The sequence below is a fragment of the Anabrus simplex genome, chromosome 3, assembly GCF_040414725.1.
Source record: "Anabrus simplex isolate iqAnaSimp1 chromosome 3, ASM4041472v1, whole genome shotgun sequence".
Taxonomy (NCBI): domain Eukaryota; kingdom Metazoa; phylum Arthropoda; class Insecta; order Orthoptera; family Tettigoniidae; genus Anabrus; species Anabrus simplex.
Window position 1 is genome coordinate 260200941 of NC_090267.1, and position 26126 is coordinate 260227066.

General features: G+C 39.9%; 1 protein-coding gene across 7 annotated transcripts in view; it reads right to left on the reverse strand.

Moving 5' to 3' along the window:
- sd (TEA domain transcription factor 1 homolog scalloped) overlaps positions 1–26126 on the reverse strand; it is a 645214-nt gene that overhangs the window by 2873 nt on the left and 616215 nt on the right. For all 7 annotated transcript variants that reach the window (XM_067144328.2, XM_067144329.2, XM_067144327.2 and 4 more), the window contains 2 exons: positions 24450–24616; positions 10001–10235 (listed from right to left, as the gene is read on the reverse strand). In XM_067144328.2, coding sequence (XP_067000429.1) covers positions 10001–10235; positions 24450–24616 — 402 coding nt within the window. The remainder of the gene's footprint in view (positions 1–10000; positions 10236–24449; positions 24617–26126) is intronic.

The window sequence follows — 26126 nt, forward strand, 5'->3', positions numbered from 1 at the left end:
AATAAAACGCAACGATACTAATGCGTATAAGTTGTGTCTAGATACCCTCGCGTTATCTCCTCTACAGCTGCTCGAGAGCTGCCGTATGATAAAAAAACCGTGCTGTGTGAAAGCACGCATTTAGCTGTGTGCGCCACTGAGTCAACGGCAGCCGTCCATTCCAGTGGCAAGACACGGCTGCTACACGGCACGGCAACAGCACGGCTGCCGTGCCGTGTAATGTGAAAGGTCTAATACTCTTCTTTACACCACTAATGGAATGTCGCCGTATGGTTTTTTTGCCGTACGGTCGAAACCGTGTAGTGTGAAAGGAGCCTAACCATTCCTTTGTTACAAAACATACTAACAAACAATATCGGAAACTAGCAATGGAAAACCTAATACCCATCAAGTTCTTTTCTTTATCCAACGAACTTGTTTGTAACTAAAAACTGGTCCTAAAAAGAGTATTAAAAACATATTCTTTCTTCCTCTACACTAAATCGCTACACTAACACAAGACTGATTTTCAGGAAAATTACGAATGGGAAGGGCTATATCTAAGAAGGAAATGGCTGTGACCTTCATTAATGTAAAGTCCCAGCATTCACCATTTACATTATGAGCCAGCAAAATGTAAATGATATAATATATAATTGTGTGTGGCCGGATGGCGTCCTACCTAGAGTTGCCATACCTAACTGGAACCTCGTTGGGACACTGTGAGATGGGGTTGTAGAAATGATGTTAAAGATTTATTTCATATAATTACTTTTTAATCAGAACGCAATTACAATGAACTTGTTGCAGCAATAATTAGTTGGTACACCATAATTTTCGGAAGATTTCACCTTTTTCAGCAAGTCTTTTTTCCCTTTTACGTATTTATAAAACTCCATGCAAGTCAGCTTGTAGTTAAACTGGCACCTTAAGACTGACTCCACAGTCCCTGGCAGCAGTCGATTTCTTACATCAGTCCACTGGGCTGACATCAACGAAAATTCTCTTTCCGCAGTGGTGTTGTGTGCGGGGATAGAAAACAAATACTCGTATAATTTTAGCACTTGGCATCTGCATTCAGGATTTTCGGTTTCCTTAAGAAAGTAAATCCACCTTTCTTCCACGAAGTGTTTAGACGTCCATTCTTCTGAGTCACGCTTAGTTTCTAAAAAGCTCTTCAGGTACATATATTACTGAAAACATTTGTCGTCTGAAATCTTCACACCATTTTAGTCAGGTATATAATAGTGTTTTCAATCATTACTCAATCTGGTGTTAGAGATAGCATCATTCAATCAAATACTTGATATTTATTAAAAGAAATAGCCCATTTCTATATATAATCAAATGCTATGGTATAGAAAACCATTGTATCTTCCTCAAATTTCAAAAATCAAATTAATTATTTCTGGGTTAGGGTTCCCATTCTTTAATTTGTTCAAATTCATCTTGGTTTGCATGCCAATAAAATTGGCAGTCTTCCTTTCATTCAGACATTTTTGAGTGCCGATTAATATATATCTTATTTCAATTACTGCAATTATTATTATAATTTTTCAAACAGAGCCAAGTTCGAGTGCAGGAACATGAAGTAAATTTCACTGATTGGACTACTAAAAAAATCTGAAATTATGAAGGGCATACTATATTGCTTTACACTTTATTTTTTTTCTACCCAAATGAAGTAAATTACACATCAGTTGTTACGCCCATCTTCTCAACATAATCTCCTTGTAACTGTATGCACTTTTGCCATCGATGTGTCAGTCTCTCCAGACCTTCCTGAAACCATTCTTTCAGAGTGCTCGTACCCATGCCTTGACAGCTGTGTTCGGTTGTGCAAAATCCGCAAAACGGCGACCACGCAGAGGTTTCTTCATGTTCCCGAACAGGTAATAATGACTTGGTGCCAAGTCGGGAGAGTATGATGGGTGTGGAAGCACCGTGAATCCCATTAGATCAATGGCAGCGATAGTCTCTCGGCTAGTGAGGGGCCGGGCATGAAACCATGAAGTCGGCTGGATCTTGATCAAGGCGTTGCAAAAGTTCTCTGCATACATCCACACGCCTCTGCTTTTCGTCTGCAGACAAGAGTCTAGGCACCCATGTGGATGAAACCTTTCCCAACTGCAAGTGGCCGCGCACAATCCACTGCAGGGTGTTTCGGCTAATTTCCGTGGCTTCCTCCATTTCCATGATGCATTTGTTTCCTTGGATGGCCTGTTCGACCCAGGAATGTTGACTAGTGTTGACAATGTCACATTCCTTCCAGAACTGGTTCCCTCGTCCACCGATGTGCGCCCTGTTTTCCAACCTTCCACCCAGTTGTAAACTGTTTTCCATGACAGTGCATGTTCTCCACAGACTGCCACCAAGCCCCGATGAATTTCTGCAGTGGTCACGCCTTCTTTCCATACGAAACCAAGTCGTATAGTGCTGTCCCTGACGGTTGCTTTCCTTGTGGTCCGCTCCTACGCTGATAGTGTTTTTATGAAATGGCTATGACGAGTGCATTCATTAGCCCCTGTGCGTGTGCTGCTACCGAACGGTGGAACAAGACACTAGTTACATGTTACCACATTCAAAAGTGAAATGTGAACCATACCCGGACATACAAAAAATAAAGTGTAAAACAAGGTGTATTTTAGCTGGCCTGTCTTCAGCATCAAAAAATTGTTTTAATAGAATCCAAAGCTTAAGAATTCTCTCAACTGCAGGCATTAACGATCGCTATTTTGTTTTTGAGTGAGACAGAAGAGTCTGATGAACGACACCAACATACGAGGACTGTTTGAAAAGTTTTCGGAATAACCGCTAGATGTCAGTGCTAGAGCAACGAGGTTCCCGTGCAATAATCACACATCCTTTGTGAGTGAACACGTGGCGCGTCAGTGCTCTAGCTGCAGGAGTGTGGTAGTGACGACTCTTTGTTGTTGTTCCCGCGTAGTGATTTGTGACAATGGAAAAAACTGAGATTCGAGCAGTGATTAAATACTTTGTAAAGAAAGGTATGAAAGCAAAGGAAATTCATGCCGACTTTCAGAACACACTGGGGGACTCTGCTCCTTCATTCTCGACTGTTGTCAAGTGGACCAGTGAGTTTAAATTTGGTCGGGAGAGCTTGGATGATGATCCGCGTAGTGGACAGCCAAAAAGTGTTACGACCCCAGAATTTATCGCAAAAGTGCATAAAATGGTCATGGAGGATCGTCGACTGAAAGTGCGGGAGATTGCTGAAGCTGTAGGGATGTCTTCTGAACGGGTATATTATATTTTAACCGAAGAATTGGGTATGAAAAAATTATCCACAAGATGGGTGCCGCGGCTCTTGACATTGGACAATAAACGCACCAGATTGGAAATGTCCGAACAAAGTCTGGCCTGTTTTCAGTGCAACCAACAAGACTTTTTGCGCCGGTTTGTGACTACAGATGAAACTTGGGTCCACTACTATACCCCAGAGACAAAACAGCAGTCAAAGCAGTGGAAACATGCTGATTCACCACCACCAAAGAAAGCAAAGGCAGTGCGTTCGGCCGGAAAGGTTATGGCCTCAGTTTTCTGGGATGCAAAACGCATTCTGCTGATAGATTATCTTCCTACTGGCCAAACAATTACGGGGCAATACTATGCAAACCTCCTAGACCAATTACAGGAAAAGATATGCGAAACAAGGCCTGGTTTGGCAAGGAAAAAGGTCAGCTTTCATCAGGACAATGCTCCGCCACACATAAGTGTTATTGCCATGGCAAAACTTCATGAACTGTGGTATGAATTGTTGCCACATCCACCTTATTCACCTTATTTGGCACCATCAGACTTTCATCTATTCCCCAAGCTGAAAATTTTCCTCGATGGTCAGAGATTTTCTACAAGGGAAGAAGCCGAATTGGAGAGGTATTTTGCAGGCCTGGAGGAATCTCATTTTCGAGATGGGATCAAGGCATTGGAACATCGCTGGACCAAATGCATTAGTCTACAGGGAGACTATGTTGAAAAATAAAAGCAGTTCCACCGAGGTAAGATAATTCTAGTACATTCCGAGAACTTTTCAAACCACCTACATATTAGCAGAACTCTTTCAGCCTCTCTGTCCTTACCGCATATATTGAAAAACAATGAAATATTTTCATGACGATTATTTCAATGTCGACAGTTAAGACTCCAGCAGCGCTTGATATAGTACTGTGGAGAATATGGGCAGGGCATCCAATTCCTTCTATATTTTTTCCTAGTTGTTCTTAAATTTGGTGAAACTGGCCGTGTCGATGAAGCCCTCTGAAGTTGGTATTGTCTCCATAAAAAGTGATTAATTTATCTAATGGAATTTGCAGTTGTCTTAGAGTGTCTAGACGAAACTTTGCAATTCTCTCCGATTTGTTTCGTTATTCAGCGAATCAAACTTCAACACTTCTGTTGGATTCCCTCAGTTTCAGTGAAGTATTTAACAGCTAAAGGAAATGTCTTTTCAGCCTTGTGGTTCGATGCGTCTGTGCCTATGCCGTAAAATGAAACTTCATGCAATTGTTTTATGTATTCAGACATGGAGCGTGGTGCAAGAATACTTTTAACAATCGCTGTAGCCTTGGTCCTGGCTGTAGACTGCTTTGCAGCGACTTTGGATTCAGGATACATTGCGGCATTTTGTTTTACGGTACAGTCAAGAGAACTGACGGATTGATGATGCCTGACAACTTTATAAGCTGTTGTTAGTTCTGCAACAGCAACGATCAATTCTTCCTGCGTATCTTCTTTAATCATGAATGTAGAAATAGGCTTTGATATCAATGGTACCCTGAATCTATTTGCATGATTCTTTGTAAAAATGTGCTGACTCACATCTGACTTACTTCCATGAGTTACTGAGATGAAACAGCTACAAATCTCACACAGCGCTTCCTGATCCGTACGTCCTTTCTTGACAAAAGACCACTCTTTTGTGTAATCATCCAAAAAGTGACACTTTCTCTTTTTATCCGTAGGCATTTTCGTAAGTTAAGATAACTAACTAAGATTACTAACTTGCACTCGTTCGTATTACATTTAGAAAGAATCATCTCATCAGATCGCTATTCAAATAGGAACTGCCAGATTCTTCCGCGTGGCGCTGCTTAAATAGTTCCAGCCCCGTACTACAGGAGAAGTTTGGTATTTTCTCGAATGATGGCGCTAGATCTAGAAGGTACTTGCATCGTCGATACAGGATACGCATGCAACGCCATCTGTGAGATTACCTTGTCAACACAAATAAAACCAACTAAGGCTGCATTTACACATTGTGATAACAGTATTTTTCAAAATTGGGACAAATTTGGGTCTTGTCGGGATGACGTGACAAAAAGGTCCATAATGGTGATGGTCATGATATATTGGGACGGATGGCAACCCTAGTCCTACCTAAGATTAATTGTAATGCTGAATATGTCAGCCCCCAAGCCAGTGGAATTATGAAAGTTAAAATCCCCGGTCCGGCCAGGAATCGAATCTGGCACCCCTAGCACCAAAGGCTAACATGCTAACAATTTAGCCAAGGAGCCAAATGGAATGGTATGAGGAAAACTTTTATTAAATCTGAAATGGCATATTTATAGTGTTGACAAATCAAACTTGAAAAGAAACATAACAGGATAAACACAATCATAGGTCAGCATCGGAGGAGCTGTGCCCCGGGGCATGGGGCATAGCAAGAGGGAACAAGGACAAATGTGAAAACATAAAAGGACAATCTCCATATCTTCAGACACTGCCATCTTCACATAGACAGACTCATTTCGCATCAGAAAAGTTAGCAGTAAAAAGAAGTGAAAAGGGTAAACGTGAAAGGACAAGGACAATCATATACTGTTGTTTCCAGATAGATGAGCCCTCTCCTCATCAATTCCGCAAGCCACCAATACATGCTCTGTGACCAACGAATATTCAATACATCACTCTGATTTATATTCATCCATTCATCCGATCATTACAGTCTTTGACTGGGAATATGAGATGTGTCCTGTATCCCCATCGATCGATATCAATTTGTTTGTGTTGTTTAAAGAGAATGGCTCTTGGATAACTGTTCGCTTGTTCTTTGCATTGATTTGTTCAATAATAACCTTTAGAGTGCCAAAAGAAAAGAACGTCTTCTGAAATTTCAAAGTATGCATGGAAAAGAAACAAAGAAATTGTTGAAGCATGTGTGCACAAGATGGTTATCCCTAGCCAGGTGTTTAGACAGATTACTGGATCAGTGGGATCGACTTCTTTCATTTTTTAAGGATGAGGTGGTAGTATGTGCATATTTTTTCGTAAGTACAACATGACCTATGCTTTGTGATTCAAGGTGAAGAACAAAGGAACTATTTTTTATATAAAATATATATATAAAATATATATTATTGAACAAATCAATGCAAAGAACAAATGAACGGTTATCCAAGAGTCAGTCTCTTAAAACAACACCAACAATCGATATCGATCAATGGGGATACAGGACATCTTGTATTCCCAATTGAAGATGGTAACAATAGGATGAATGGATGAATATTAATCACAGCGATGTATCGAATATTCGCTGGCCACACAGCATGTATTGGTGGCTTGTGGAAGCTTGTTCTGGCGCGAATTTTAGAAAGAAGATCTTGATATGTAAATCATAAAATATTATAGTTCATCCGTAAAACCGTAAATTTTGCGGACAAACCGCAAATGTTGGCAGGTATGCAATAGTGTATGAAGATATAGAAATTGTTCTTTTCCTTTCATGTCTACCCTTTTCACCTCTTTTTGCTGCTTACTCTTCCGATGTTGAGCTGTCTTTGTATTTGTCCTACTATACGTCCCTTTTCATGTACTAGATGACTTGATTTCTCACTCGTTTGTTCCTTTCCATTACTTACCAGATTGAAAGTTTATCAAATTCTGGTAAACCAAGTAATTGGAAAAGAAATGATAAAAATGACTGAGGCAATGTATTTCAAATGCAGTAGTAGTGTCATGACACAAGTGAGTGAAACTGGAAGGTTTGAAATAGAAACGCAACTGGGCGAGGAAAATGTATGGTCACTATAACTGTAATTTTGTTGGATAATATAGTAAACGCAGCAAAAGTAACATATGAAAGGACAAAACTGAGCATAAAGCTACTTTTTGATGATACTGTGATTTGGAGAAGGATGAGAAAAAGAGTATAAGAACAGTTCAATGCAGTAAATGAGAAGGTTAAAGAATGAGGAATGAGAATCAGTGTGGAGAGTGATCAGAAGAAAGAAAGAAAATAAGTAATAAAAACTGGAGACAAAGATGGAGACATTGCAGACAACTTCAAACAGTTAAGAAGCGAACTGATGTGGATTCAAGAGTGGATATGAAAATCAGGAAGGCAATACAACCTGGGAATGACTTCTGTCAGCTATGTGACCTTGTTTAGTTCTGCACTTCTTACAGTTAGGGCAATAATTTAAAACACTAGTCTGACCATCACTGCTTTGGTCTCCCTCTGTTTCCCTTACCCTCAAGCCTGAGTCCATCGTTCCCCTAAGTACCCTATCTTTCTCCATTCACCTTGCAAGATTCCACCTCCAAAACCAGGTTTTATATACATGGCTTCATCCAGTAAATTCATTCTTAACTAAGCCTTTAACTTGTCATTCCGAAAAGCTTCCTGCCATTGTTTCCATCAGTTTGTATGAGAAATCATTATGACCACATTTATGTCTGTTACTTCCAAGATATGAATGAAATATTCTGAGTCTCCCTGGCTTTCACTCCTGTATAGCAAAGTTGGCCTGAATCAGTGGTGGTTTCTGGTATAGCGCAATGGAGCAATGAACCTCCAGTTTATATCAAATTGTACTCAACTACGTAATTTTCACAACTCCCTTGTCAATCTCGAAGCTCTTGCTAAATCCCTCTATCCGTAATATACTCGTACTGGCTTTCAATTCATGTGAGCTGCGCAAGGTCTGTGGCTGCATACTTGTCTGGAATGAACCCCCTTACAAAGGCGATCTCTCCGTCCGTACAAAGGCGAAGGGAGTGGCGAGGTGTGAGGGGACGAAAGCCAGCACTAAGGCAAGACCAGGATATCGCAGAAACGGATCTCTGTTCTTTACGCATGCGCAATAGGCCACTGTCTCAAGACTAGCTAGTCTTGTTGTTGGGGTTGGGGTATGTGCCTGCCATCTGTTGGCCTTACGGGAATTTGACTAGGCAACAGAGAATAGTGCACGTAACTAGCGCTAGTGTTGAAAAGCATCGTTACTACCAAAAGTCACATTAAACTGTCAAATTCCAATTAATATCTTGTCCCAAATATATCATTACTTACTAAACACCTATTAATTTGCCTTCTTTGGAATAATTACCTTTTGGAGAGAAACTTACCTCAAAAATCATTGAGGCAAAGAATAGCGGCAAGGCAATACCAATGAAAACTTTTAAATATAGTTGTTACTATTCCCATGACATCGGAAGCAGAAAGGTGTTTCTCTACCCTGAAGAGAATAAAGACTTTCTAGCGCAGCACAATGACCGGGGATAGACTTATTGCTCTTGCTATGTTGTCAATTGAAAGGAACTTTGTTCGAGACTCTGCGGACTTCAATGAAGCAGTTATTTCTTATTTTGCATGTGGTAAAACTCGGCATGTAGGCCTAACGTATTTTCTGCTCCTCTCGTATTTGATCACATTTCTAGAACGTATGTCATCTTAGTTTAGGAGGTTACGGCCCACGACGGAAGAGAAGCTGGCGGAGATGGGGAGAGGAGAGGTTGGGGGGGAGGCAATTTTTTCTTCTTTTGAACCCCCAGTGATGAAAGTCACGCGCCGCCACTGGCCTGAATACAAAACCAATGCAAAGATAATTCAACTCAAGAACTCATTTCTTTCCTACTGAATACTGCTGATCGCAACTGCAAGTGCACTGCATTAACTCCGCTACATCTTGATTCGTTTTCACATATCATATTTCTCTGAATCTAAGATGACATTTTATTCTCAGAAACTCACCTCCAATCGCGACCTAACAGTAACGAACACCACTGGCAGCTAGCATGGTAACCACGCTGCTTCCCTTCACCCACCTGCGAGCGCAAGAAACTCGACCTTCAACATCGGCGTCTTTGTTAGGCTTATAGGCTACATCGTTAGCTGCGGTAACCAGCTGTACAACGCCTGTGTGTAACATCACTGGTTCTTGGGAAATAGTGAAGAGAGAATGACATTCTACTTCATGGGAGACAGACTTGCAGCGTACGTGACCGGGCAAGCGACAATCCCCTGAATAAATTGGAAAGTATCCCTGTATTAGCCTCTACAAAACGTTTCTTAAATCCGCATATTGGAATCAAAATATGCGAGCCTTCGAATTCTCAGAAAGGCCATGGCTACTCAGTGGCAGAGTTATAAGGCATCTACTGTACCTGAAACTTAGTAAAATTAACAGTTATACCGACACCAAAATATTTTCATGATGGATCGTTAGAGACACGTGGAACAGGTATTGGACGATATTATAAAGTCAGTTTTAAGTTAACAGTTTTAAACTTGTGGAAATAAAGAATAATGGCACAGCCGCACGAAAATATGACATAACTAAAGCCAATGTTCAGCGATGGTGTGAAGACAAGGTTAGTCTAAAAATGCTCACTGTACAAGAAAGGCATTCATATGATTACACAAAGCTGTTTTTAAGCCTGATTTATTTTTATTTTTGAAGGAAAATGTGGGGGTCATCTTGCATTCAGGGTCATCTTGGTTTCGGAGAAATACGGTACTTCAGTGAAATGGTGATGATGGTTTGGATAAACAGGGTTAATAAAGAAATAATACTAAAAGGTTATGATGGACAGACCTGGTTAGGAATAGAATAAAGGAATGGGATCTGGGCTGGAGATGGATGAGGAGATATTGAAAGAGGAACAATATGGAAAGGAACCATATTTGCCTTGACACACTAATATCTGAATAAAGATAATGACAACTTATTTCAATCATGTAAAATATCAAAGGTGATCAGTTTCACGACTGTTAACAAACCTGCAGGATAGTGAAGTTCTCCAGCACACTGTTCATCATGTACTTTTCAGGAAGGTGCTTCAACTTGTGGATGAAGTTGATCATGTACTCGCACATGGGAGAGCGGTGGATGCGATATACAAAGCGGCCATTCTCAAACCTGGCATACTCTGTCTCCACCTTCTCCACTACCTGCTTCCCGAAAGAACACACCTTCGTGGAGCACGTGATGGTCATGTTCTCGTTGCTCTCGTACCTGCAACACACCACCAAAATTAAAGAGAGAATCCCTTGACAACAAATTAAGTGAAGTAAACATGGTATCTTCCTCATATTGACAGGCAGCAAGAGACTTGTAGTCAACTATAAAATACAAATATTTACCTATGTATGCTACACTAACAGTTAAGAGAATGAAGAATTTTTATGTAATGAGACTATCAATTTAAAACTATGGCAGCACATAGAGGAAAGTTGTGCATGGTTCATGCTTCTTTATGGTATTGAAACTTGGATCATGACACAGAAAGCCTTGGAAATGTGGCTGTAAAGAAGAATGCTAAGAATACCTTGTGTCCACTATGTCAGCAACAAATAGATTATGACACAGTAAATAAGAACTAGTGAAAACCATCTGGGCCCTGGGAAGCAACCTAGGGACAGTCTCTGTGATCACCTTGAGACTCTGGCTAAATGGGGGTGTGATGCGATTATAAGAACTCGCCAAGAGAGTTCTCTCAGCCTCTCACACCTCAATTCTTCCATTTCTACCTACATGCAGTGCCCCTGTTAAGCCGAACAACCCAGTGGAAAGTTGGGTATCCAATCTCAGCAGGAAACTGGGTCAGTGAGCAGACAGTAATGGTGAGTCAGCGGAAGGCAATGGGAAACCACCACTGTTATTTTCCCAAGACAACCTCATGGCTTTACACAATCTCAAATTAGATTCCGGAGTAAGTCCCCCAGTCAGCTCTCTTGCGGGAGGACAAGGTTGAGAGGAGCCTTGGAATATGAAGATTTATCTAAACCATCCTTACGAGTTGTCAGAAGAATAGCAACCCACCAGACCAAGAGGCAGAATAACAGGTAGATGGTTGGACCAAGCAAAGAAGATCACCGGTCTACCTCTTCACAATATCTTAAGAAGAGCTGAAGACCGCTCAGGATGGAAAAAGAAGAAATGAGAGCTAATGTGTGCATTCAGACTTTAATTATTGGAGAGAGTGGTTTGATAGTACTTACTTGTCTTACTCCCTTACTCCACGCTCTCGTTACCCTGCCGCTAGGAAAGCTGTAGGTGCACTGTTCACTGTGTCAATGTGGAGCTTATTGCTGACTTTAAGAAGGGCGGCGACTTGTTTTGGATTGCCTGTGGTGTGTACGGGATGCGAGAGAGTGGAGGAGTGATCCATTGATATACTGTTCTCCCTAGATATATCTTGAGAATAAGGGGGTGGATGACTTCATGAAGTATGTTTGTTTTCTCGATAGATTCATTCAGATTATGATTAAAATTTTCTCAGGTATTCCATACCTGGCCAGTGCCTTTCACATAAATGTTCTCCTCAGAGAGTCAAATGCTTTAAGGAAATCCACAAACATCAGATACATTGTTGTGTGCCACGTCTGGGGAGCCATCTGGTGGCTAATGAACGTACCATTTCCACTTCTATTATAACGTCAACATTTAAAAGAGTCATTGTTTAAGAAGCCTTTCTCGTGGACAGTCGAGATTTTCTTCTGATGACGCAGAGCACAGTTCTCTGCGAAACGTAAAGAATTTCAACTGTAGCAGTTTACAGTTCCTCCAAAACAGACACCCAAAGTCTCTGTGAGCCTTCTTATGCAGCTACATGTAACAAGCTATAAAAGCTTCATTTCTGATAAAAACCTGTATAGATTATAAAATCAAGTAGCAAATATTTAAGAATAAAATTAAATATGTATTTTTTCAAAACAGGCCCGAAGCTGTAAAGTTAGTTGTAGAATATGAATAATGTTAAGTCTGAAATTAAAGAAAAACTAAGTACGAGGGTCATCCGATAAATAAGTTTCCCTATTTTACAAAAAATACAAGCAGGTTATTTACACTTGTGAAATATTTTATTTTCATTCTACAACTCTTACACAACTTCTTCACATAGTAACCATTTCTGTCCAAACACTTTTGGTATCTTGGCAGCAGTTTTTTGATACCTTTGTCATAGCAGGACGGGTCCTGTGTCCGTAGCTAGTGGTTCACCTTTGCTTCCACCTCTTAATCAGTCACAAACCCTTTGTCTCCAAGGTGCAACTTGAGTTGTGGAAAGATCACTCAGGGCAAGATCCAGAGAATAAGGTGTATGGGGAAAGAGGACCCATTTGAAGTTCTGCAACAATCCTGGGTCCTTTGAACTGAATGGTGGTGCATGTTGTCATGAAAGAGCAACACTTTCCAAGACTTTCGTTTGATTGCAGCTCTGAGGTTCATAAGAACCTCGCAGTACCTCTCAACTGGGACCGTAGTGCGTTGGGGCAGGTAGTTGACTAGAACACCATTACAGTCCTAAACATCAGTAGCCATAACTTTACCCGCAGAGTCGCCACCTTTCTTCCATACCATGCTTTGTCGTTTTGTTTCTGGAGTTGAATGATGCACCCAGCTTTTATCTCCAGTGACAGTGTGGGGAAAACAGTTATCTCCCTCTCAATGAAGCATTGACGGGAAAGCTCGGGCTGCCTTGATCTGTTGTTGCTTGTGAGCATCAGTAAGCAAACGTGGGACCCATCTTACACAGATTTTTCGATACTGCAAGACATATGACAGGATCGTCGCAATAGAGGAGCGTCCAGTTTCCATACCAGGAGGCAGTCGATTCATCATGTCATCAATGCTGATGCGATGATTTTTGTCCACCACATTCCGAACTGCATTACCTGCAGCCGTGCTTCCGGAAACCATGAATGCCAGAGGCGAACCATTTAGATGCTCATGCATCCTTCACTATAAACATACACTAAATGGCAATAAATATTCATAGCCATTTCACTTTTCGCTGTGATAAAGCTAATAACAGAACGGAGTTCACATGCGAACACGCTTTCAAGTCATAGCTCCATGGCAGCTGGCGCCATTCTGGTGAACAAGGAGTAAACACGTGCTGTTGAAGGTCAAGTGCAGCCACCATACCCCAATGAAAGTTCCTACAGTACCAACTTAATTTTAAAACATATAGTTTGCAGAGAAAAAAATAGGGAAACTTATTTATTGAATGGGCTTCGTATAACTGAGGAGAGATGGAAAATGAAATAATATATATGATCTAAATTGCATTATTTCCTTGTTATTAGCACCGATGTGACGAAGAGGACTCGCCTCTGCTGAATTCAAACAAGTAGTAGCTACGTTGAGCAGAGAGAGAAGAGGGAAGTGGGAGGGCATGTTCTGGGCGGAGGAACGACCTGAGTGTCACCGAGCGCGTGATTGATGTATTATGTGATTTATTCTAGCTGATGATGTCCCTTAGGGGAAGAAACATGTTCTAGATTGAATAAATTATATATCGACCCCTCCAACTAAGAACATCATTATGTGCATAGTATAAATTATGATGCAATGTTCTTACTTGGAGGGGTCGATATGTATTGAATAGGCGGACCACTTAAATACAATATTTAAGTTTATTCTTGAATATTCACTACTTGATTCTTACGCAGCAACAGCAGATGCCTTTGACGCATCGCAGTGGTAGGAGCCAGTGCCCATTATTCCAGAAATGTAATAATTTGCATATCTGCCTGCAACCTACCTACATGCCCAGTTTTTTAGAATTCCGATGTTTCTTCCTGGATGTGTAATTTTAATTGTCAACAAGTTTATTTACAATCAATTAAAATTTGATTTTCATTAGATACAGTATCACATCCTTGTCAGAGAATTCCAGAGAAACCATGGAGACTATTGCTATTTAGAAACAACCAAATGTAACTTACAGTAGTCTATCAGAAAACTTAACCTAATCAAAGAATTTAGAACAACAATAATTATGATTATTATTTTGTATGGCTATTGCTTGCCCCCGTATCATTCTCAATACAATCTGAATGAGATGACATGGGCTAAAGTGAAGGGTGAAGTGGTCGAGTTAAACAATAAATTTTGAATTACAGACATTGAGCGACTCACACACAAAGCTCTTGATAAAGTTATGATCAAGGACTGGGAGATGCATGTGGATCATGTTGAAAAACTGTAGGAAGAAGATTTTCACAGAAATGGCAGGGGGCAAGGGACAACATAATTCATGTACTTGTAATAAATCTAACGGACAGTGATTCTGACTCTGGCACAAGTGATGATTAAGACAAAAGGGAGGAGGAGGAAGAGGAAGTCTTATCAATTCCACTGTAGGGGATTTCAATTTTTAAGTCAAGAAGGTCATGATTTTTCTGATTCTCTTTCTTTCAGTAAATGTAGTGTACTGCTCATATTACTAATAGTGCTGATATGGGCTGATCCGATAAACAAGAACTTGCTCTATTGAACTGACAGATGTATTTTATTTTAATATTTATTTTACCTTATAAAGACGCCACAGGGAATCTTACTTAGAATCTTATGCGGTGTACATTACATCTTATCAAATAATAACACATCTTCGCAAAGGTGGAGTATTGTGTTCACGAATAACTTTTGCACGATATCTTCCGGGAGATATTGCTTTATACCTGCCTCACATCATAATTATAACCACGTATGAACGTCATAAGCATGGATAATTGTAGGATTAGGGCTTCTGTCAAATTCATGCATTTCAATTCGGAGTGCATTGTATGCAAGTACATAGAATGTTGTGTGTACATTACAAGCGTACAACAGTATTGTATATATATATATAACTTATATGTTTGTTAACATAGCAACAACATTCAGCAGGAAGCAATGTACTAGATGAACCCAAGTTCATAGTTCTGTGTTTGGTATAGCTTCTAGGGGCAAGTCTTTTTGTGGAGACAAAGAGGTGTTTGGTTAGGTGGTAAATGGAAATTTCATGATGTGTTTGGAACTAATTGCAGAGTACGATCCTTGTCTGTCTGAACATATTATACTGTTTGGTAACTTTGGAAAAGGATGTACTTCATACTTGTTACCAGCAACTTGCAAAATATTAGTACACCTTATGGAGGTATCGGGATTGAAAATTGCTAATGAAATTTATTTCTTGTTAAGTATTTTTCTATCACAGTAGATTCTACACCACATCTGTCCTGTAACGACTAGTTCAGTATAATTATTAGATACAGCAGAACCTAGATAATTCAAAATCGGATAATTCAAAATCCTGCCTAATTAGAAGAAGTTCTCATTCCTGGAAACATGAGGTACGGTTTTTCATGTTATTTATATTGTTTAATTCGAAATATGGGTAATTCGTCATTCGAAGAACAATGTCGGTCCCATTTCTGAAATTCAAACTTTTAATTCAAAACTGACTTCATATTTTTTTAAATAGTATTTTACAGAGTAATTTAAACTCAAAATTTATCAATGTCATGTTAGAATGTGTCTTCTGGAACGTGCAGGGGTAGTTCTCTGCACTTTTCACACACTTCAGTGTGTCTACAGTGTGCTTCATTTTTGCTAAGTTTGAATGGAATCTTAATTCTTTCGTATTCAGCGTTTTAAGGAATGCCACAATATCACGTAGTAGGCAGTGTGTGGAGAAGCAGAATCCTCAAACACTGGCAATGCTGACAGTTGGCGAAAAAGCGTGGCTCATATAATCAAATCGTATGCACTGAACAATATTGTCAATGCCGCTGAAACTGCATTGATTTTTTTATGTTAGGACCAACCAAACTTGGTTTTAAAGGAGAGAATTGTGGGCAAGGGGAGGGGTGGGGGCACGGCAAATCTAATGTAGTCAGGTGTTTTTCTTTCAAGAAAATGATTTAAAAGTCGGCATTACGTGGAAGTGGTAGTACCATCCCCCACCAACAGGCAGGGGATACCATGGGTGTTATTCTACCACCATTCATCTTCCACAATACTACATACCCCCAGGTCTAGCGCCCCCCGCCCACAAACTGTCATATGGGCACTCATGATGGGGTGTCACTGTACTGTGTTGCAACGCACTTGGAAGCGAGAGACTTCCTCCCCTCGTCATAGGAAAGTTCGATATGCTACGATGTTTTAAGGGCACCGGCTACTTTCCGTACAATAACAGGGCATCTAAAATGCATACAGTATAGTAATCCAATGAATAAAGCACTTGCACAGGGAAGCCAGCATAGATTTCTCCTTGTCTTTGAATCATGCTTTTTTTCTTTTTTTTATCTCTCTTTCGTTGCATACGGTTATGTTTGTCAGTGAGTTATCCAAATGCATTAGTTAAATACTGTAAATGCACCCTGTTGGATACATTTTGGATTTTTTTTCTTTCTTTCATGGCATTTGAAAGTTTTGAACTGTGAATCAAGGTTAACTGTGTACAGTAACAGGTCTTATAATATTTTGTGACACAGCAAGGGTTGGCATTTCTGAATTACGAGTTGGCGACTAATTCGAAATCACGTAATTCAAAGTCCAATGTTTGCGTCCCAATGACTTCGAATTAACAAGGTTTTACTGTATGTAACTAACAGATTGCCTCTCAGTTGAGAAAGATTTCTGTGTTTTATAAAAAATACAGGCCACACCGAATAAAAACTTTCTGAAGCAATGTTTCATTCTCTAAACCTGAATGGTATGAAACTTGACAATTGTAGAGGTCAGTTTTATGACAATGCAGCCAACATGTCAGAAATATATTCAGGCTTGCATGCAAGACTCAAGGAAAGGAATCTCTTTTCTTCAGTCCATGTTCAGCTCACTCGCTAAATGGAGTTGAAATGCACACAGAGAAATGCTGCACAAATGTGACACGATTTTTTTGACTTATTACACAATGTATATACAGTGAAACCTCGTTAGTGCGTTCCTCATTAACACATTTTCCCACTTAGCATGTCATAAATTTTATAGAAAGATGAAACACCTTGGAACATTTTGTGATTCTGAAAGCATGACATTGAAACCACTGTCGACAACTTGATGGTGTATATATGAAGATGGTTGCAAGAGCTCAAATGCTGATCGGAAAACTGTGCTTTCTGCATTTTAAACAATGTTAGAAAAAGAAAAGAAAGTTATGTAGTAGAGATAGCATTTATGACATCGATATGAGATTGTATTCTGCAGCAGTTCAGTAAAGTAATAAAAAAGCTGGAAGCTGAAGAAGTGGACATGCCTACTGTTGTTGAAATGTATGACTCTCTTTGTTTTTAACTGAATTTCAGACCTCATTGGTGGTTTAGAAGGATTTAGCTAAAACAAAACTTCCTCTGATCAAGAGTTCAGACTCTGTTCCATGTACTTCTACCATTCGCGTTTCAAAATCAAACCGTCAAATTAACTGTAAGACATTTTTCGATGAATTATTTGAGTCAGAAGTACAAGAATGTCTTGAAGAAGAAATAGTACCACACTGCATCAAAGATGATGGTGAGAGCTGGAAGAGAATGGAAGTATTACCGTATTTTCTCGCATAATTAACGCCCTTGCATAATTTAAGCATCTCAATATTTTTGGGTCCAAAGTGGAGAAAAAGACATGTTCACGTGTTTTCTTCTTCTTCTTCTCCTTCTTCGAACATCCATCACGCAGTACCGGATGCGTTCCGAAATAAAGATGCCAACTACTCGAGTAGTAGCCTTCCCATTACGAAACTGGACATTCTAAATACTGGGCAACATGCTGTTATCAGTTGGTAGGAAATAGCACTGCACTAGTTCAGTGAGAAGAATCAGTGCAGAAGTGACTAGTGACGCTCTATTCCAGTCTGGTACAAAGATATTTTACGAGTATTTCGGGTGCAGGACGTGCGTTTTCTGTGATCTCAAAATAGTTTGTTAGTCCACAGTGAGCGAGTACAGTGAAACCTCGTTAATACTTTCCTCGTTAACACGTTTTCCCGCTTAGCACGTAGTAAATTTGCCCGATGCCCATCGTATTAAATCTATATACAAAATACCTCACTTAATGTCGCGATTTTTGCCTTTACCGCTTAATACGATCATATATTCCCCAGACCTGAAAATGTTCTTTGTCATCCCTTGTGTAGAGAATGTGATTTCCAACAGAGATAAGAGCCCTCGCCACGGGTCGGTCAGAGAAAGTTGCACGATAAGAGGAAATGATTTTGCGCCTTCGAGGGGCAAGCTGTTAGCTTCGGTAAAGTTGAGTTTTATGTCACTGATTGGCAGCAAAGACTTTACACTAGAACAAGACAGGACAGTTCTAAGTTAAAGCACAGTAATAGATTCCACTGTGGCTAGGAGCGCTTAATTCAGTTTTCACATGTTTTTTTCTCTCTTCAAAGCTCTCCTATTGACATATATGGCTTATGGGTGGGAGTCATCCGAAATTATGCATCACGGAAGTTACCGCAATAAAATGTGTAACGGAAGTGTAACTCTAGCAACCGTGCAGCCGTTGGAGGATGGTCATGACCGAGAGACATATATATGATCATTTGATTTTCTCAAAGGGGAAAATGGTTTATTTTTTGTTCTATGTTCTTTGTTCCATGGAAAGGTCTTTGTTGTCAGTGAGATTGTTGAATAACCCAGTGCTTCTAGCCTATTTTGCATTCCAATCAGAAGTTAGAAATTTATTTATTTATTTATTCAAAATAATTCTTTCCAACTTCAGAAACTCTCCTTTGCGTTTTTTTTCGATTTCTATTTTGCTTATACGCATTTTCAATTTTGTCTCGGTTGCCCTCAATAGTGTTTAGAGTAGAAGGTGCTAGTTTTAACGTTCGCACCAACTCTATACGCTTAAGATGTGGATTCCTATCTACTTGAAGAATTTTAATTTTTTCTTCATTAGTGAGTGGTTTCACTACCCTTTTCTTATCCATAACTAGGCTATCACAAGACAGATGCCATACCGCGCTAATGAACTTCTCATGATTATCCTATTAGTCTGTAAGTAGGCTGTCACTCAACAAATAATCACTTAACTTCTTTTTACCACCCAACACAACAAATTGAAGGTTATGCCAATAACTGTTCTTGTGATGATTTAAATCAGCGTGGTACGACTGAAGTTAAAGTAAGTCTATAGTGCAGCAATAGCAGATCTTCGACAGGTCATTTGTGGGTGCCGTTAAGTAATAAGGCTAATATAATGGTCCGTTATTGGACATTATAAACTTTCCAGCTAACTCATTCTTGGTTGCCTGCGTTTCGCCCTCGTGTGCTAAGTTAGGCTCGTCAGTTGGGACTTAGCACACCACCCAAGACGCAAGGCTAGTGCATACCGTGGAGGCTGCTGCAACGTGTTTCATTCCCCGCCCTTCGGGCGAGGCGGGCCCCTAGACGGTGTCGCTGTCTCCCAGGCCGGAGATGTTGAAAGAATTGGGGAAGGACCAATATTGTAAGGAGGAGGGTAAGTGGAATTAATGGTTGAGGAGGTGTGCTCGGATGTTATTTAAATACCAGGGATGTGTGGAAGGGGTGAAAATTCAGAGAAGTGTACTAGGGCTGCCATGAAAGGTTAGTAGGTGTAAGGTTGCGGAGATATTGTACAAGGAGGTGATGAGAAGTCTGAGAAGGTCGGCTGTTAAGGGTGGTGAGAAGGAGAATTGAGTTGGTGGACGAACGTGCGAGGGAGTTCGATATGAGGGGGCTGGCCGGGGTCGAAGACGTGGGCTGGTGGGAGTTCTAGGAGGGGAGCGTGAAGGTTCCACTTGATGTTGACGACCGTAGATACGTGCCCCGCTGGTAAGAAGACGTTGGACTGCTTCTTCCGTAGGCAGGTGGAGACGGACGAGATAGGTTGGTCCGGAGTTGTTCCAAATTCGGAAGGCACGACGCACAGGAATGCCTTCGAGATTAAGTTCTTGGATAACCTCTCGATCTGAGATGTCAGGATCCACGCCGCGTAAGACACAACTATGCATAGTGGTGCGATCTGGCAGTGGTGATGTTGAATGGCGCACGGTGTCTGCTGGAGGTGAAGGCTGTATGACTGGTGTCGTAGCAGAGGTTTCTTCAGCGATGGTCGAACGGTTGAAGTAGCGGGGAGGGATGTACAGGTAACTGGGCGGATCAGGGTATGGCGGCAGAGGAAGGGTCGTAGTCAGAAGAGGGGAAGAATGGGAGTACGTAACCGTAGTGATAGGAAGGTAGGGAATGCGAAGTGCGCAGGTCGTGGTGGTTGTTGTTGTGGTAGGAGTGGTAGTGGTTGTCATGGTGAGGAGAAAAGAGTAGGTAGAGGGGTGGCTAACTTCCAACAAGGCGTCAGCCAATTTGCTTTTTTGAAGTCGGCGAAGTAGCTGGAGTAGAGATGCTGAGCCACCCGGCCGACAAAAAAATTAAGGAGTAAGGGGAGTTCTGAGACGTACGAAGAGTTCAAGAGCTGATCCAGCGATCCCGTGGAGGCCACTGCATAGGCTATTTGAAGCCACCAGCAGTGCCAATGCACTATGAGAGCTATGTTTCATTACCAAAAATAGATGCCTGCCTGGCCATCAAATGATGTAGATGTTGATTCCCATAGGGAACCTAAAATATTTGTCCTGAATGAGTAAATTTATAATACCAATATAATGGTCCGTTATTGGACATTATAAACTTTCCAGCTAACTCATTCTTGGTTGCCTGCGTTTCGCCCTCGTGTGCTAAGTTAGGCTCGTCAGTTGGGACTTAGCACACCACCCAAGACGCAAGGCTAGTGCATACCGTGGAGGCCACTGCATAGGCTATTTGAAGCCACCAGCAGTGCCAATGCACTATGAGAGCTATGTCTCATTACCAAAAATAGATGCCTGCCTGGCCATCAAATGATGTAGATGTTGATTCCCATAGGGAACCTAAAATATTTGTCCTGAATGAGTAAATTTATAATACCAATATAATGGTCCGTTATTGGACATTATAAACTTTCCAAAGTACACATTTGTTACTTTAACAGGCTCCAGTGAAGAATTATTGATATTTGTTCTCTCCAATTTTTCACACTTTTTAGTTCTCTCCTTTATCTCCTGAAACACTACACACACAATGTAAATGTACTAATGTGTAAAGTGATACCATCTCCCTGTAGGCATCTATTTTTGGTAATGAGACATAGCTCTCATAGTGCATTGGCACTGCTGGTGGCTTCAAATAGCCTATGCAGTGGCCTCCACGGTATGCACTAGCCTTGCGTCTTGGGTGGTGTGCTAAGTCCCAACTGACGAGCCTAACTTAGCACACGAGGGCGAAACGCAGGCAACCAAGAATGAGTTAGCTGGAAAGTTTATAATGTCCAATAACGGACCATTATATTGGTATTATAAATTTACTCATTCAGGACAAATATTTTAGGTTCCCTATGGGAATCAACATCTACATCATTTGATGGCCAGGCAGGCATCTATTTTTGGTAATGAGACATAGCTCTCATAGTGCATTGGCACTGCTGGTGGCTTCAAATAGCCTATGCAGTGGCCTCCACGGTATGCACTAGCCTTGCGTCTTGGGTGGTGTGCTAAGTCCCAACTGACGAGCCTAACTTAGCACACGAGGGCGAAACGCAGGCAACCAAGAATGAGTTAGCTGGAAAGTTTATAATGTCCAATAACGGACCATTATATTGGTATTATAAATTTACTCATTCAGGACAAATATTTTAGGTTCCCTATGGGAATCAACATCTACATCATTTGATGGCCAGGCAGGCATCTATTTTTGGTAATGAGACATAGCTCTCATAGTGCATTGGCACTGCTGGTGGCTTCAAATAGCCTATGCAGTGGCCTCCACGGTATGCACTAGCCTTGCGTCTTGGGTGGTGTGCTAAGTCCCAACTGACGAGCCTAACTTAGCACACGAGGGCGAAACGCAGGCAACCAAGAATGAGTTAGCTGGAAAGTTTATAATGTCCAATAACGGACCATTATATTGGTATTATAAATTTACTCATTCAGGACAAATATTTTAGGTTCCCTATGGGAATCAACATCTACATCAAGTAATAAGGCTTCCATATACTGTACGCCTATCCCATTAAAAAGTTATGTAAAAATGCAGGTTATGGTAAAGCAGTGTACCATTCATACAAAAATACAAACTGCTAGTTTGACAGTTTGCATGGCGAGTCTGTCCAAACCAATGCCGAGTACTGCCGAAGTTTCGTGTTCAAGATGATGGCGAAGGCGCGTAATCGCATATGGCGAGTATAACCTTGCGAGAAATTCATGCTCAAACAAAGTGACCAGAAAACAGTGTTTAATTACCCACTGGTCAGAAACCTAAGGCTTCAACTAACAATTCATTATACAATTGTTTTAGGAAGAAAGTGATGTGCTATAATATGTATGGACTGTAGCAAAAGAATGTCATATCTGTTCTTCCATGTTTTTAACATCTTAATAGTCATTTGTTACTTTAACAGGCTCCAGTGAAGAATTATTGATATTTGTTCTCTCCAATTTTTCACACTTTTTAGTTCTCTCCTTTATCTCCTGAAACACTACACACACAATGTAAATGTACTAATGTGTAAAGTGATACCATCTCCCTGTAGGATAGTTTTTAATGGGATATTCGATAGTACGTTTCCCCACTTACACGATTTTTTTCGTCGTCCCCTGCAGAAACTTACTAACAAGGTTTCACTGTATTCAAGTAATACTGCATCGTACAAACTCGTGATCAGTTAACTTACACCAAAACATATGGGAATAGGGCAGCAGGCTGCAAGTATTGTGTCTGAAAAAATGCAATGTGCCCTACTGCGGTTAACAGAGAAGTGCACTTCAAGTGACCGAAAAGTCTCACAAAGTATTTCACGGACCAAAAAGCGGCAAGTTTCCGCAAGTAGGGGAGGATCTGCTAAAATATATGATTTTGTTAAGCAACGTTGAATATGCCGTTTCTCACGAAATTCTATATTTTAAAGGAAGAGAAATAGCTGCCTTACATGAATTCAATGTCTTGGATTTAAAGGTTATCCGCGGCTGGATGATTAATTTTGTGAAGAGAAAAGGTCTTTCTCTTCGACGAAGAACAACATTATGCCAAAAAATGCTGAATTATTTCAAAGTAACTGATTTTCATCGGTTTGTGATCCAGAAGCATAAAGTGAAGGAATATTTGATCTCCCAAATAGGAACTGCAGGTCAGACGCAAAAAAAAAAAAAAAGCCTAAAGTAAAATTTCTGCTATGGATTCATGTTAGTATCCAAGAAAATGGGTGAATGGACTCGTCACTCTTTGGACATGAATGGTTTGGGGAAATCTATCAGCCTGGCCTATCTCGTGTTGGACAGTTTTATTTTTTTTGCCGGTATATCATTAATATGTACTTACATGAATTGTACTTTTATTACTTCATGTTTATTTCACTTTAGGTCGTATTGTCACCTCGTATCAGGAAGAATATTTCCCAGTGTTGGTACTTCAAACCCACGTGTCCAACTTACCTGACGTACCCTATTTGACTTTTCAGAAAAAATCTCAGGCCGGAATTTTACGCCAAACGACTATAACTGCAAATGAGTTTAAACATTTGTGATTATATTATATTTGATGTATCTTTTAAATGTAAATGAATTGTAAATAACTCTTAAATATCAGAATTCCTCAAATAATGGTATATTCTAAAATATGATACATTCTTCAAAATGAGCTACAGAAGAGAATTTATGTCTACAAAGAGTACAGTTCAATATTTTAATTTCTCTCAAATATCGAGAAACTAGAAGCTGCTCAATTTTTTGAAGCCGCAGAGAAATTTCGAAACATTTATGATTCTAAGATAGCAACTTTGGTGAATTATTGATGTAGGCATATATTACAGAATCTGTGTCTTTGATTACCTTTATATTGTTGCCACTGCTCACTGTTCTCATATCCTCATATTGGATGGGGGTGTGAATTCAGTTAATTAGTTGTGTTTTTCTTTTAATTTCTATTTCACCTTATTAATTTATATTTTGGAATCCAAGTCCTACCATCAATATGTTAACTTTTAATTTTCAGATGTGTCTCCCTCCCATTTTTAATTAATTTAGATTTTAATATTAAGTTGTTCTCTTTTTTCTTTCTGTGCTCATTGTAACCACATTTAAATTTTTCACTGAGTTCATTAAATAAATTTTATATCAGAGCTATGTACTGGTTGTGTTTATTTTTGGTCATTAAAGCGTTTTGTATGTTAAAGTAGAATTATTTTGCCTTATATGTTTTCCCTCTAACATTACACGTTTTTCATTGGGTATGGCATGCTCAGCTTCCACTCATTGGTTTAGTGAATCTGCCACCTGGGCGACTGCCCTAAATGCAGATCAGTATTGATTGATTGATTGAAAATTGATTGATTGACCGTGTATCGCTACTCTAGTGATAATAAATATTGTGCTTAGCAACCTTTGTTACACAAATGTTAATTACTTACTGGCTTGTGACCCCATAGAAAGCTCCAGCTTCATCTTGAATGTTGGTGTTCAGATCTGCCCAGAACTTGACAAGGAAGAAGGCATTCTGTGGGCCCTTATCATACAGTTCTTTCAGACCTCCCTTCTTTTCAGGGAATTTGTCGTAAATTTGTCGAACATCAACAGCCTGCAATCATATTGAAAAAGAACAAAATCAATAACACAATTAAAGAAATTAGGTTTCAGAAAATAATTCGACTAAGTTAATTTTATTTATTCATTTATTGTCTTGTTTTATATGGCGGGACTCAAGCTATGAAGCCTGCTATTCTGTCCGACCATACATACACCTACATGAAGAGTTAAATATACACTAAATTATCTACAGCTTAATATCTTAAGGTATCAATTAAATGGGATAGAAACACACAGCAAAGATAAATCAACTGTTCTTACGGATGCTATAGAAACTGTAAATTTGTTACTTTGCATTTGTTGAATGATGTGTGAACTACTACGTACTATTAATACTTTATACAGTATTGCTTTATTCTGATAACTAATGTTTTTTACATTATTTGTCCACATATTGTTAAAGTACAAACAAATAGAAGCCATTGCACTATAAAAGATTTAGTGGGACATAAAAGAACTCCTGCGGGACAAAAATCCGGTACATCGATCTCTCCAAAAACTGCCATAAAGTAGTTAGTGGGATGTAAAAACAATACTATTATCATCATCATCATCATCATCAAATATAAACGAGCCTTTAGTTGCAACTATTTTATTCATCAAAATTATGTACATTTCACGTTGTTCTTACTTTATGACCTAAGCCCCCATCCTATCGATACACTTTTGCCACTGGATAGGCAATTTCTACTCCACCATAGATCTAAATTGACAACAGTATAAGCAGGCAGTAGCGACGAACACCAAATCATGAAATAATCAGAGGGTGAGTACAGACGCTAAGGGGGCACCCCCCACTGCGCTTTGCGGACTGTAGGCCAATAACCCGCATCTCTGAGAAAACGTTATCACTGAAACTGCAACAAAGAGAAACTGGATGGAAAACAGATGACAATTTTTGGCATGAAACAGGTCATGAAAATTGGAAGCTGGAATACACGAACATTGCGACAAACAAGAAGACTAAAACAGGTCTGCGCAGAGATGATGAACTACCAACTTGCTATCTTGAGATTAAGTGAGGTCCGATGGAAAGACTTTGGAAAACATTGAACACCAGAAGGTTTCACCTTTCTACTGTATATTCTGGCAATGAAGAGGAAAACGACCATAAAGAAGGCGTAGGAATGCTCCTAAGGAAAACAGCTCAGAAAAGCCTTATAGAATGGAATCCAATTTTGGGAAGAATTATGACAGCAAGATTTAATACCAATGTTAGGAACGTCAGCATAATTCAATGTTATGCACCAACTGAAGCAGCTTATGACCAAGACAAGAATAATTTTTATGCCTCAATAAATGAAAAGATAAATGGAATTAAGGAAAGAGATATAACAATTGCGAGATCTAAATGCTAAAATAGGCACTGACAATGAAGGAGTAGAATATATAATGGGAAACCATGGTTTGGGTGAAATAAATGACAACGGAGAATGCTTCATTGACTTTTGTGTAGAGAGGGATCTTGTGATAGGTGGAACTATTTTCCTCCAAAAGAATTG